The 14,353-nt window shown below is 40.7% G+C and overlaps 1 protein-coding gene across 1 annotated transcript in view; it reads right to left on the reverse strand.

Moving 5' to 3' along the window:
* The window catches only part of AGMO (alkylglycerol monooxygenase), a 118,049-nt gene extending 106,429 nt beyond the window's left edge, over positions 1 to 11,620 (reverse strand). Inside the window, exons 1-3 of the mRNA XM_053410193.1 lie at positions 11,483 to 11,620; positions 8,141 to 8,268; positions 1,096 to 1,247 (exon numbers count right to left, since the gene is read on the reverse strand). Coding sequence (XP_053266168.1) covers positions 1,096 to 1,247; positions 8,141 to 8,268; positions 11,483 to 11,617 — 415 coding nt within the window. The 5' untranslated portion in view covers positions 11,618 to 11,620. The remainder of the gene's footprint in view (positions 1 to 1,095; positions 1,248 to 8,140; positions 8,269 to 11,482) is intronic.
* Between the last annotated feature and the right edge of the window lie 2,733 nt (positions 11,621 to 14,353).

A 14,353-nucleotide genomic window follows, 5' to 3' on the forward strand; every position in this document is an offset into this window, starting at 1 on the left:
CAGTAAGGGGAAGAGATTTCTTGGCAACAGCATGGGTACCAGGCAATCAGAAGCATACTGGGTACCCCAGCTTCCTAACTCAAGAAAAAAAATAAACCTTCAAATTGAACACACTCACAAAAAGGCCACACTGCTCTCAGAAGATTACATCTGACTTCACTCTTAGGGAAACGCCAATACATTTTTGAAACTTTTCACTGGTGCATTTTAAACAAGTAATTAAAGATAATGCAACAACTTAGGGGAGTTTCACAAAATATAGTTATTTTCCATACAAGTGAAGTCCTGATCGTCACAGTGGTTCACTCACATAGACAAACTTTACAATTTGCAGCTTCCAGCCTGCCTGTGTCTTGCCTCTGAGGTTTCTACTTGCCTACATCCAGTCATGTCTAGCCCAAAACATTTTGCTGCCTAAAAAGGAGGGGGGAAACCACATAATGCCCCTTCCATTCCATAAACTGAAATGGAAACATGAAATGGACTGGTATGTGAATCATACTTCTAACACTATGGAAAGGAGAACATCCTCTACGGCAGCTGAAGACAGCTAAGTGACACAAAGCTCTGTCCTCGAACATCTCACTTCAATTCACCATTCCTCAACCAAATTCAACAGCAGCAGGACCCACATGCATAATAGGAGCAGAACAATGCACACATATGCCTTCTGGCATCTGGCATTTGTAGCCTGGGCTGCCTGCCTCTCAGCTTTCCTGTTCCAAGGGTACTGTCTGTGATGCACTGGAACATGACTAGGGAGTACAGGAATACAAGCAGCATCACTAACTGTTCAAGAGAGTGAAAACAGCCTGCAAACATGCTGAGGGGGCATAGCAGGGGTAGACTGTTGTCACTATTTCACCCCCCATTGTCTATTGCCTGACACCGTCACCTTACTCTGCCTACAAGTAGTCTGGTCCTGGGTGACAGGATGACAGTCCTCATGGCCAAAATGGCATTCATGGTGGAGCAACTTGTCAAAGAGAAGATTAATACATTCCTGGCAGCATCAACTGAGCGTGCTTTCATCAGCATCTCTTGAGAAAACAAGTAAAAAGTATACAAGAAATCAAAAAACAAAACACGTCTTACCATGAGCCATACGGTGGAACCAGTAGTAACCAAAATCTACTCCAAGGAATGTCAAATACCATGTCCACGGTGAGTCCCATGGCAGTTCCAGAAGTCTGTAGTTGTCCCACACATAGATGTATATTGCCAGCTCAATGGTTATAAACAAAGCTCTGAAATTTGGAAGGCATAGTTCAGAAGAAAATTTCTGAGTTCAACATGCAGCCCAATTCTTTGCACATTTATTCAGAAGAAATTTACTCAAAAGCTAGATGAATATGGCTTATTCCCAAGTAATAGGAGATTGTTGCTTGACTCCATGCCTTTCAGAATCCATCAAGGATCCATTCAGTCTCGTGTGCTATTTAACATCATATGAAACTATTGGATGCAGTCATATGGGGACTTGGAGAGTGGTGTTATCAGTATACCTATGATACGCAGCTCTCTCTTTCCATTCCTTCAGAATCAGAAAAGGCTGTGTTGGACAAGTATGTGGAGGCAGTGACAAATGAGACATCTAAAGCTCTAAATGGCTTGGGACCCAAGTACCTAAAAGATTCCTCTCAATCATTTCAAACCCTACAATCAACAAGTGAGGCCTTTTTGGCAGTGCTGCCACCTGCACTACTCAGTTGCATCACTTTTTCAGTGATGGTTCCCCATTTGTGGAATGCCCTCCCTATTGAGTTGTAGGTCTCCATCATTACTAATGCTCAGGAGGAATTTGAAAACATTCCAGTATTTGGTGGCTGAAGAATACTGCTCCTCCCTGAGATCATTTGATGGAGTACTTTTTAAACTGTAATTGTTTTTAGAATGTTTTAACTGAATAAGAATGTTTTTGTTTTTAACTTGCGGATCTGTTTTCCACCCAGGGCTCCTTCACTAGGAAACGCAGGATATTAATTCAGTAAATAAATAAATGTTGTAGAAAAACAGTGAAAGAACACTTGCTGAAGCAATAAACACAAATTCATAAGGAATGCAAAAAAAGTGAAGATAAATTATTCAAAATCAAATCAGCAGGGCCCTATGAAACTGAATCTACAGAAGCAGTGGCCCAATGAGCAGAGGCAACATTAAAGAGTCAAAAAAATGACAAACAAGACAAATAAGTGCAGTTAGCATATTAGATTGCTGCTACTGTGGTGCTGGAGTCTTAAACTGACCCAAAATTACCTGTAAGGCTCTGCGCACCTGATTCCTCTAGCTACAAAGAATCACTATGATCAAAGTGTGTTAACACTAAACTATTATTTGGGAAATGCATTGGCAATGTTTCCTGGTTACAATTCCAAAAACCAAAAAGAATTCAGAAAGAGTATGAGAGGACCCTCTTTCACCTCTGGCTGTCATAGTCCACCTGTGCCTCACTCATAGCCCTCCAACAGCTGTCCTGATTTTCCACTCAAGATATCTGTTTAACTTCACTTTGGCAGTTGATGGACCGAGAATTTCCATGCAACTTTCAATGGTAGGTGAACCTGCCATTTTCTAAGGCAAAACACCTGGAAGATGTTTAATTTTCATAAGAGTCCTGTTCTTCAGATATTGTTAAAGATGATTTTATATGACCAACCATATTTTTACAATTTATAGCATGCAGCATTTGCACGTCTTAGCTTAAATTCTTAATCATACAGACAACTGGCGAGAAGAGAACCAATGCTAGTCTAAAGGGAACAAAAAAAAAGTATTCTCAACATCATTTCACTGCCCAGGAAATGAAAAAAAGGGGGGGGGATCACGCAACACAATGTTATCATTTATTGGCCACTATCCAGTGAATAGTTACATGGACTTAAGCCCTACTGAATCAAAAGGGTTTAAGAGTGCCTGACTCTGTGTTGGATTGTGGCCACTGGATACTGTTTTCTCACTTTGGCCTTGTTAATAAAAGAAATGTAATGCTTTTGCAGCATATCCAGAAATATGAACAGATACGTTTCCTCCATTTTTATGAACTTTCATTTTGCCCTTGAGTCCTTTTTTCCATGGGTTGTAGCCAGAGTGTAAAATTCAGACTAACTGCAAAGAAATGATTTTGTTTTGGTTTTAAAAGTCACGCAAGTAAATTCTGCATATTTTTCATTCATCGTTGGATTACAAAAAAATGAAACATAATAGCTAGAATTGTAAGAATAATTGATTGTATCACAAAAAAGCATCAGCAGTTACTTATGTCTTTTTGTATAATATTTTATAAAAGTCATCAACCTAGCAGTTATTTAATGCTTACTCTTTTTCCCCAAAAAAACAAAAAACCTTCCACTCCCCCCTTCAATGAGGGTTTCAAGAAAAAAATGGAGGTTAATTAAGCTGATTACTTACCTGAAACTAAACTCTTTTATGTAAATGGCACTTGCTCCAAGAAAACTGATTATAATCAGAAGCTCTGACAAATTTTCATTGCAACATAGTAGGAAAATTCACTAACATTCCAACTTGGCTTTAATTTCTACCTATTTTGGAGTAATGTTGCTTTATATGCAATTCTGCAAAAGGTTAGATAAATAATGTGTGAAAAATCCATAAATTGCTGTCTATTTTTGTGGAATAAAAGAAAGGGAGCTGCTAGGAAACGTTGGATCTTCAAAGACTAAAATCCAGAAGATATGACACAAATAAAATATGAGATAGGAAATCTGCTTATAACAAGGGTCACCAACCTTTTTGGATTAAGTGTGCACATTGTGAATCTTGTGTCTGCTGTGGGGCACAAAATGGCTGCCATGGGGAGCATGGAATAACACAAAATTAGAAAGACAGCCAGCCTTCACCACCGTATGCTTACCATGAGCAGCTATGTATGTTCTGCTGGTTCTGCTTATGAAGCGAAACCTCGCTCTTGCTCTTGCTCTCTCTCTCTCTCTCTCTCTCTCACACACACACACACACAAACACACTGTTCTTGTCTAATAACAACAGGGAGCATTCCTCAGCGCAAGGGAAATATTTATTTAATAAAATGTATACAGCACTTAATTGTAAAAAAACCAAAACCTCAATGTGGTTTACAAAGATACAAGCTGGCCACACCACTCTTATTTCACAGAAATTGCTGAGAAGTCACACACCGTAACTAAGTCTACAGACGACTTACTTTAAAATTGAAATTTACATTTCTCAATGGGAAAACGACTAGAAAAAGTAAAACAACAAGATTTCCTAATGTTTTCTCTATGCAAAAGGAGGGGAAAGCAGCAGCCTTTGGAAACCTCAGGCTGAAAAAGGAAAAGAGCTTGCCTGCAATCTGAAATCCCCTTTTTATTTTTTGGACAGTTGCCAGCTCTCGAGCTGACAACCAATTTATTACTCTGTCAACCAACTTATTAGAGTTGACACAAATCGAGTTGAAATATGCTTGACATGCTAGAGTCAAGGCTTTTTCTCCCTTTTCACACTCCAATACAAAGCCAAACTTTCCGCAAGGTGGCGGAAAGGGGAAGGAAGAAGTGGGAGTTCTATTCCCTGACTTCGCTCAGGAAGGCAAATATGATCCACTTCTACCCTCAATATGCAAAACTGGCTATGAACCTTAGGCTAAGAGCAATTCACAAAAATGGCAGAGTTTTGAATATTATTAGCAGAGCCTAGTAAACGCTTGCTTATTGTTATTTTAAATCTGTGCTGTTTCCGTTAAAAATAAAGAAAAGCTCCAACCAACACAAAAATATGTATCATTGTTTTCAATGGTAAGTGTATAAAGAATTGCAGCCCTTATAGGTTAAATGACTTTCAGCTATTTAAAAAATGAATATGAAACAGCTGCATAATTTTAAAGGTTATCAACAAAGGAAGATGTAGAATCACACATAATAAAAATTCCAATAGGAATTTCCCCTCTTTTTGTAGTCAATACAGTGTGGAGAGTTATATTAAGTTGACAGGATTAACTATATCTTGTTCTGGTTTTAGGAATGGAAATCTCCATTGCAGGCATGGCTAAAAAGAAACACTATTAAGTGTACAGCCTAAATACAAAAGCATATTGGCCAACCAACTGAAAGGTATTTTCTGATACTTCATTGCAGGCTGCAATCCTATATTTTTCCATGGAAGTTCATTCCTTTCAAATAAATAAGGTGAGTTTAGGATCTGAATATAAGAAAATATATACATAAACACTTCACATTTACCAAAATGTTATTGTGAACATTTACTTGTAGTTCTTAATTTCATGGGGGGAAATGAACCAATATAAGAAATAATGCATGAACTGTAGGTGATATTCATATCTAGCATATATATGCCGGTAGTTATTTCCGGAGAAATGAGTATTGTTTTGCTTGGTTCACTGAAAACTTTTCAAGATTTTAGGCAAGTTTTATTTGTAATTTATTTTTTAGTGTCAAGGTTTTCAGAACCATCTACTTACAGAAGGGAACAGCTTCCTTGAGTTCAGCGAGACTTATTCCCAAGAAATGAGCTTTAATGTCTCAATCCCGTTTCCATTTCTAAAGTGATTTTAAAAAAGTTTAAAGCTTTACATTTACATGAATTTTAAATGTCTCTTAAATTATCCTTAAGCAATTTACTATCCTTGTTTTTGATCAATTCTTACTTGGAAGCAAGTCCCACTGTGTCCAATAGACCTTACTTACTAAAAGTTTTTAGGATTGCAGCCGCAATATTCTTCCTCCTTTTAAGAGAATTTAAAAGTTGCATTACATACTTAAATTTTAAATCCCTGGCTTCAAATTTCTTCACAGCAACTAAAAAGGTATTCTTATTATATGTCTGAAGATCTGTTCCAACTACAGGTTTGATGTATTGCAAGTCACCATTTTAATACTAATCACATGCTTTCCAAGGAAGTGGGAAACTTTCTCCTGTTAGCCGAGAAGATGAAAATTAGTCCCTAGGAGAGGATATCATCAATAGTGCGTTAATCTAACCCTCAGCTGTTAATGATTTACACTACTATTTCCCCAGATACAGTGAGCTCTGCTGAAATATTATTTTAACAGTTTCTGTCAAACTTCCTTACTATGTATTTGTTGGGGGGGAAAGGCTGCCTGAAGCTCTATTGGAAGGAACTTACTATTTTTTGTTTGCTTGCTTTTTTGGGTATAAAAAATGACAAAGGAATGTTTTAATTTTTAATCCTGTTAGCTTTTCCACTCTGCTATTCATAACTCATCTAGAACAATGGATAATGTTTGGTCAACTGTTTAATAAAGGGATGGGGAACTTCTGGTCCTCCAGATGTTGCTGGGCTACAACTACCACGATCCCTAACCATTCAGCTGGGGCTGAAGGAAGCTGGAGTCCAACTGCAGGGCCATAGCTTCCATGTACCAAACTATGACTTGTGCTCACCAAGCACAAATCAATTTGTTGGTTCAGATGTAAAGTCAACTATGAGCTAAAGTAGTAGTACCTAATTTTACCAAAGCATACAAGGGAAGCAGCATGTGGAACATGCACAGAGGAAGGCAACCAAGATGATCAAGAGTCTGGAAATCAAGCCTTAGGAGGAATGGTTGAGGGAGCTGGGTATGTTAACATTACTGTATTTTAATATTTTGTTGAAAGCCGCCCAGAGTGGCTGGGGAAGCCCAGCCAGATGGGCAGGGTATAAATAATAAATTATTATTATTACTATTATTATTATTATTATTAACCTGGAAAAGAGGAGGCTGAGAAGAGAAATGATAGTCATCTTCAAATGTTTAAAGAGTTGTCACACATGGAAGGGGCAACAAGCTTGTTTCCTCCTGTCCGGAGACTAGGAACCAAACCAATGGATTCAAGTTATAAGATATGAGATTCTAACTAACCATCAGGAATAAGACAATAAGACAATAAGACCTGTTCGACAGTGGAATTTCTGACAATAAGACCTGTTCGACAGTGGAATGGATTCCTTCGGAAAGCTTTCAGCATGTGCCAGAACTGCATTACTGTTGATGCATGCTTTATTTCTAGAGCAAGACCATTCCAGAAGTCAATACCATCACAGAGGAATCCCTCTTCGTCATTAATGCCAGATGGATGTCTGCAGGCTGTGCCCCAACAGGAGGCCTCTGTGGATGAACTTAGTTACTGGACAGATATGTGTTGGAGAAGGTGTTTGCTCAGATAGCCCAGGCCCTAGTTATTTAGGATCTTTTAAGTTAACATCTAAACCTTAAACGAGGGTCAGTTGCAAATCTGGACACTGGCGTAGTTCTGTTAACAATGGTGTTACATGGCCATGGCCAGACACATCACTCAGCAACCCAGCCCCTGCATTCTGCACTAACTGCAGCTTCAAATATTAAGGGAAGCCCCACATAGACTATTACAGTAATATAGTCTCAAGGATACCAATGCATGGTTCATTGTAGCCAAAGTTGATAAAAAGCAGCCCTCACCATTGCAACCACAGGAACTTCCAGCAACAATAATGGATCCCCCATGGCAGCCATTTTGTGTTATGCCATGTCCTCCACGATAGCCATGTTGTGACTGGCACTCACAGCACTTTCTCAAAATTCAAAATGTGCCCAATGGTCCAAAAAGGTTATCAACCCCTGATTTAGTCTAGTCTATTTAGTCGTTTACAAATACTTTCAGATGCAGATGTGGAAAACCAGTTCCTGCAAAACTACATATTGTATTAACAGCTGCATGCCTCAATGGCCTAGTTTGTATGTTACATTAACCCACAATAAAATAAACTTTGGTTTAATGTGCTCACTGCTTAAGCAGTAGGTGCTTCGCTCCTTCCACACCCCTGGTGCTGCTGCACTGCCAAGAAGCAAACCATGGTCTAGCTTAACATTACATTCAAACCCAGGCTCATTGTTGCTGTATGAGCAGTAGCCAAGGTCTGTTCTTAGCTTACAACAAGTGGAGAAGAATAAACCACAAGCCTAGCTTTGGAGGTAACACTGATTGTTTCCCTGCAGTGCAGTGGCAGCAGGAGGAGAAGCTAAATGCCTTCAATTTCACACTGCACTTTCACAACCAACCCAACCTGCTAGCTTTTCTGTGTTAGTGAAAGCTAGTATTTGCCATAGGGGATTATTTCCCCCTAAACATGAATCAGCCAAACCATGCAACTGAGAGGACTCACTCTGGAAGTCGAGACAGGATCCCTGCAGAGAGAGATGCTATGCTGTCATTGACCCGAGCTGATGATCCCTTCTGAGCCCACTTAACAATAAACTCTAGAAAAATCAGGGTAATGAACCATGGAGTTGCCTAAAATGAAAAAGAAACAAAAACAACAATAAAAGACGACAGAGTGCTTATTTTCTAGTAAAGATTTATACTTGAAAACACATTATTTTCGCTATCATCTCATCTGCATATTGCCGTTTTGCAAGAATATTGCTGTTGGTTGATTTTTAAATTTTGTATTACATAAAAAACTCAGTAACAATGTACCGTATTTATTTTCACTACAGACAATTCACACATATAGCTGGGTCATCAAGAGACAGGAGATCAAGTGAAGAGTCTGAAGGTGTGAAACCAATCCTAACTTGAATATGACATTTATGAAGAAAATTGTATTTTAAAAACATTATGAGCTTTCAAGAAAATATAGGTATTGTGTTCTTCTGACCGATCCATGAAATTAGAATATATATATATAAAAACTTGTATGAAAAATGCCATTTAGCACGGTGAAAGGGAAAATAAACTGAAAATTGCCTTCTGGGAAATTTCTCCATTGTTACATTGAGTAAGTCTGCCCTTGCTTCTGTTTTACACTGATAAAAACTCCTCTGCAGCAAAAGACTTTATCAGTGTATTGTTTCTGAATCAACTGTATTTAGAGCTGGTAGTTCATAGGTACCGCAGTTATTCCACACTGCAAGCTATATTGATGAGGCTGAGTAGACTCAGGGATCTAATTTTCCATAAAAGTTCATAGCAGATGTAGAATTTGTTCCCAGATCCAAATCTCATTCTAGCACTTTTCACATGTGGGGGTGAGGAGACGAGAGGAGGATCACACATGATGCTATTACTCCCAACCGCCACACACTCAATACAATGTGTGTGTAGATCCTACAATTCATATATATCACATTTTCTAGTGACCAAGACCCCTGGAAAAGCAGGTTTGAATTTACAAATAGGCCATTAATCCAGCTCACCCACTGTAGCAGCAGCTTTCCAAGATCTCAGACAGGGAACTTTCCCAAGCCTTTACCCTTTAAGATTTTGTGTTCTCCTCCTATCACAGAGAAACTGAATCCCCATTGCAGAATGCCATTCCAGAACTAGGACTGGGATAGATAAATGATATAGTGAGATGAGAGAGCAAGCTAATAGTCTGATCCTATGGGTGGGCTAGTCCTATTGAACTAACTTTTATTTAGAGCAGACCCACTGAAATTAATGGTCATGACTTAGGCCCATTAATTTCAGTGGGTCTACTCCAAGTAAAGATTAACTGAATACAAATAATTGAATTCAATGAGACTTGCCCAGGTATGTGTGCTTATTGTGGGAGCCTGGGTGCTCCACTTTACTCAGGCTTTTGACACTTGAGATATAAATATTTTAGGACCTACCTTATTTCTGTGCTTGTAAGTTGTTTTAAAGTATTTTTAATGTTGTGTTTTAATCGTAGCCCCTCCTGGGACCTTGGGGTAAAGGCCAGGTAAACAGCAATAGATACTTTCCCCCAATCATTCACCCAACACTTGGTATTAAAATGCCAGTCCATATTTGTTTTCCCTTTTTATTTGGGCTTCCTCAGAATTTCCTGTATCATTCTTATTGAAACCTGGTGCCAACCAGCTCCCTGCAATGTTAAGCTCCAATTCATTTCAGGCCACAGTCAGGGCCAGGAACACAGGAAGCTGCCTTAGGCCCAGTCAGAACAGTGGGCTGCCTAGCATGGGTGAAGCTTTTGAAAAGCATTGAAAGTATTCAATCAACTGAGGTTTTCCCCCAACCAACCAACGCATGACCCCCGTACTGGGAGGGGGGTATTTTTTTTGCCTGTAATTTCCCCACAAAACGTCATCAACTTTAGAGGGTGACCCGACTGTCTTCCCCAACAAAAATCCGGGCTACCCCCATGCTGCCCTGGTCCAATGTTTCGGACATGGGAGTCTCTCCCAGTCCCTACCTGGAGATGCTAAGGACTGAACCTGGGGCCTTTTTACATGCAAAGTGTGTACCATAGGCAGGGGGGCCAACTTGAATTCTGGGGGGAGGCAGGTAATCCCCACCCTGAAAAATATATAATATATATAAGAACCATATGAACAGCAATGCCAAGAGCCTTTTTCCAGTGGTCACCATTTTTTCTGGTGGGCGCCATTGTCATTCTAAGGGAACAAGGGAGAAATCTGGCCCTTCTTTTTCTAGGAAAATGGTGCTGCCGATGTCCATTAATTGGAGTGGAGGGCTCAAATATTTTATTGGGGGCGAAGACACTCCGGCCCCCTGGCTCCTAAGGGCTCCATGTGATAGAAATTTTGAGGTCTTAGATATATGATAATGTTCATAAGTGTACCAACCAAGCACGTACATAGATCAGCACAGGAAGACCAACCTGGAACCATTTTGATTCCTAAACTGAGCAAATGTTTTCTCTTCAAGGTTGAAGTGGGAAACCTCCCCATTGTCTCTTTCCTCACAAATCCTGTCTCAAGGGCACATTTAAGATATGAATAGGGTGTGAGCCTGTGACCTGCCCCACTAAATATTTAACATTACCAAAGACTGGCCAGGCTCCCCAGGCAATCCAATCAAGTAACCTGCCAGACAGGAGAAAAACAACATTCAAATTTCTGTTTAGACTGCCTTTTCTGTGATGTAGGTATGATGTATCTGAGAGGGTGGTCTTAGATTACACCCCTTCTGTGATGTATGTATGATGTTTCTGGGGGTGGTCTTGATCTACAGGGTGGCAATTTCAAAAGTCTTTATAAGGCCTTGTGCGCCATTGTTCTGGGTTCCTCTTCCTCTCCTGCGAGTGAGGGGAGCACCCTGTTGCAACAGTTCAATAAAGATCAGGTTTACTAGCTGCTTTGCTTCTCAATATTCTCTGGTTGGCCTCTGTTATCTTCTCCTACCAATAGGGAACCTATGTAAGGACTCTATATGGGCTCTTGGATACCCCATAAGGGAAAAGGGCAATTTTTGTTTACAACACCCAGGGCTGCCCCACAAGAAACAGAACAGCTCCACCAACACTCCCCCCTCCAAACGAGCCTTTTTTTCTCCTCACCCTGAGGTATAACTCAACCCTGGGCTTCTCTATGGCAGCCCAAGAGCCCTTTCCACGACGTGTGTTCCACAGCCCAAAGCACAGGTTGCTTCCTCGGGATTCGTGCATTGTTGGTGGAGGGGAGGGAGCAGATGGGCAGCAGTAAATCCCCCTCAGGTAAAAAAGCCAAGCGAGGCCAAGGCCGCCGCCTCCTCCTCCTCCGAGCTGCGCTTGGCTTACCTTGTCTGTGTAATCGGGCACCTCCTCGACGACGCAGAAGGAGCTCTCGTTGGGCGTGAGGGCGTAGAAGAGGCCGCGGAGCTGCTGCGAGGCGGTGAGCGCCCGCTGAGGGGTGGCGGGCGAAGAAGCCGCCATGGCTTGCCTTGTTTGTGCAGCTGCTGCTGACAACGACGCCGGCCGCCTTTTTTTTTTCCTCCTGAGGCGAGGCGCGAGCCCAAGGCGAAGAGCAGAAAGGATATTAGCCCGGCGCTCCCTTCTAAGGGGAAAGTTCAACTTATCTGGGGTGGGGAGGAGAGAGAGAGCCAGAGCAGCGCTCGCCCCGTCTTTCCTCGCTAGCCTGTTGGGTTAGTTTCAAGGCCGTGGGCGGCGCGCTGCCAGCCGGGGCCCTGCGCCAGCCGCTTAGGCAAACAACCTGAGGGAAGTAGATCGATGAGCTGCGCGAGTTAAGCGAGCTCTGCGGCTTCTGGAAGCAGGGCTGCGGCGGGTGACCCATAAGTTTAGGGGCTGCTCTCGAACCACCGCCAATTGAGGCCAATTCTGATCCACGCGTCCTTCCACAGTGGGGACATAGTTTTCTGGGTGGGAGTTGATCACAATGAGGGTTTGCCAAATGTGCCTTCCTCTTAGCTTCTTTCTCCTTATCGCCCTGAGTTTGTGCATCTTCAAGGTCCACAACACCTTTGGTAAAGGCTGTTCTCCAATTGGACTGCTGGCAGGCAAGTGTTTCCCAATTGTTAGTGTTTATACTACATTTTAAAAAAATATAGAAGCATTTCCTGGCCCTGTCTCCCCTGATTCCACTTCCTTTATATATTGGCATTCTAATGGGCAGTTCTTTTGATGCACTAGTGCAGGCATTGGCAAACTCGGCCCTCCAGCTGTTTTGGGACTACAATTTCCATCATCCCTAGCTAACAGGACCAGTGGTCAGGGATGATGGGAGTTGTAGTCCCAAAACAGCTGGAGGGCCAAGTTTGCCTATGCCTGCACTAGTGGTTTGAAGCGCTAATGGTTAATCCCCCACCAGGCATCACCTAACAAAGGAATTCACCTGACTTCATCAACACTTGTTGATTGACTAGGATTTAAGACAATTTTGACTTTCTTGTTGTTTATTAAATTTGTATACTAACTCACACTTGGGACGTTGTTACTATACAAATTTAATAAATGATAATAATAACTGCCCCATACCTTCAGGTTAGTTAACTCTTCACATGCTAATTGCGGGTGCTCAGATCCACACATCCCAATACACCTGGATCTTGATTACATTCGCCTGCGCTGGGCCGGTTGCTGCAACAATGACCAGCAATGGAAGGCAAGTGGAGGTAGGGGTGCCAAATTTTGGTGTTTCACAGGGCACCGCTGAAATTTTGAAGCCTAAAGTCTGCCACAGATGCCTGCCTCCTGTCCACACAAAGAGAGAAAGTAGAGAAATGGGGTTACACTGTAGTATTGCCAGTTTTGTTTTGTTTTTGAGAGGCACCGTAGCTGCAACAATAACAACTTAAAAAGCTTTAATTTGTTACATTACAAAGACAGTGTATTCTAAGGTTAGTTCCAGACTGCTGTTTATTGAGCATTCTGATTTGTTTGCACGAAGCTTGCAGGGAGGGTTATATAACGTCACTGTTTATTGAGCATTCGTTCTGATTTGTGGGAGAAAATATAAGAGACTGCATCAAGCAATTTCAATGCACAATTTCTAGTGCATTTCCCCATCACTTTCTTTGCTCCAAAAAGTATTTTAATTTATTTATTTTTTAAAATGTAAATGGGTTTAATTTGCAAAAGCACCAAATCTACTTTAATTGTGAAATTTGATGGTGATGCTATGCAACTGAATCCCACCCCAAAAATACCAATTGTGTTGAAGTGACCTAAGAAAGTAGTGTTTAATGTTCTGATGCAATCATTTTCTTACTATCTTACAACATGTTCCTTATTTTATAGCACTTTGATCTTGCCTCTTGCTCCTCTTGCTTCCTGTCTTGCTGGGAAGCACAGCAATAGGAATTGAATCCAGAAGCAGGTACAATTCTTTAATGTGCTGCCATGTGCTAAAGAATAAGTACCCTGTTATGGTTTCATCACTGCATTTGCTGTCTCAGCTGTTAATCTGAGTCCAGATTAGGTTTGTCAACATGGCAACGTGGAAGGAAATAACTGCTTCTTGAAAATATGATGCTGCACAAAGCTTTGAGACAAAGATAAGTAACAGAGAGGGTATGTATAAGGAATGTTTACAGTTGGAGTTAAAGGAAATTCCTCTCAGATTACAGAAGGCAAGCAATAATATCTGCAAATTTTCATTGATTTTTCCATATCAGTTACAAAATGTTTAATAGTAACAATAAAATGAATCGACCGATCTTCCTGCTTTGCTGGAATATTTTATTTCTCATTATACAGCTGCTGCAGACCAACATTGTGATGATTCTTGATAGATGCAGAATTGATACTTGATAAGTCAATTATTACCTTAAACAACTTCTAAGAGGTTCAGTAAACTGGTTATCACAAGGTACACATAAGCTATGTTGCTCTCTGCTCATCCAAACAATAAAATAGAATACAGTATGAGCATGTGCATATTGACACAGTAGACTCAGAGTCCACTTTAGAAAATAACTAGAGAAGTTTGAACAGAACTGAACTGAACGGGTTCAGGAGCCCCTTCTGTGCTCCAAATAAGAACAGCATATTCACTTATCTTTACACCTTTACTTCAGCCCTTTTATCTATATTATGAGGTTCATTTTGATTCTATGGGGGTAAAGTCCCTGTGTCATGACAATAAATGCATGGTTATGTTTTAATGTGTATTTGTAAACTGCTCTGTGAATAATGTCTCTTTAAAAGCAGCTC

This window comes from Podarcis raffonei, chromosome 12 (genome assembly GCF_027172205.1).
Source record: "Podarcis raffonei isolate rPodRaf1 chromosome 12, rPodRaf1.pri, whole genome shotgun sequence".
NCBI classification, from domain to species: domain Eukaryota; kingdom Metazoa; phylum Chordata; class Lepidosauria; order Squamata; family Lacertidae; genus Podarcis; species Podarcis raffonei.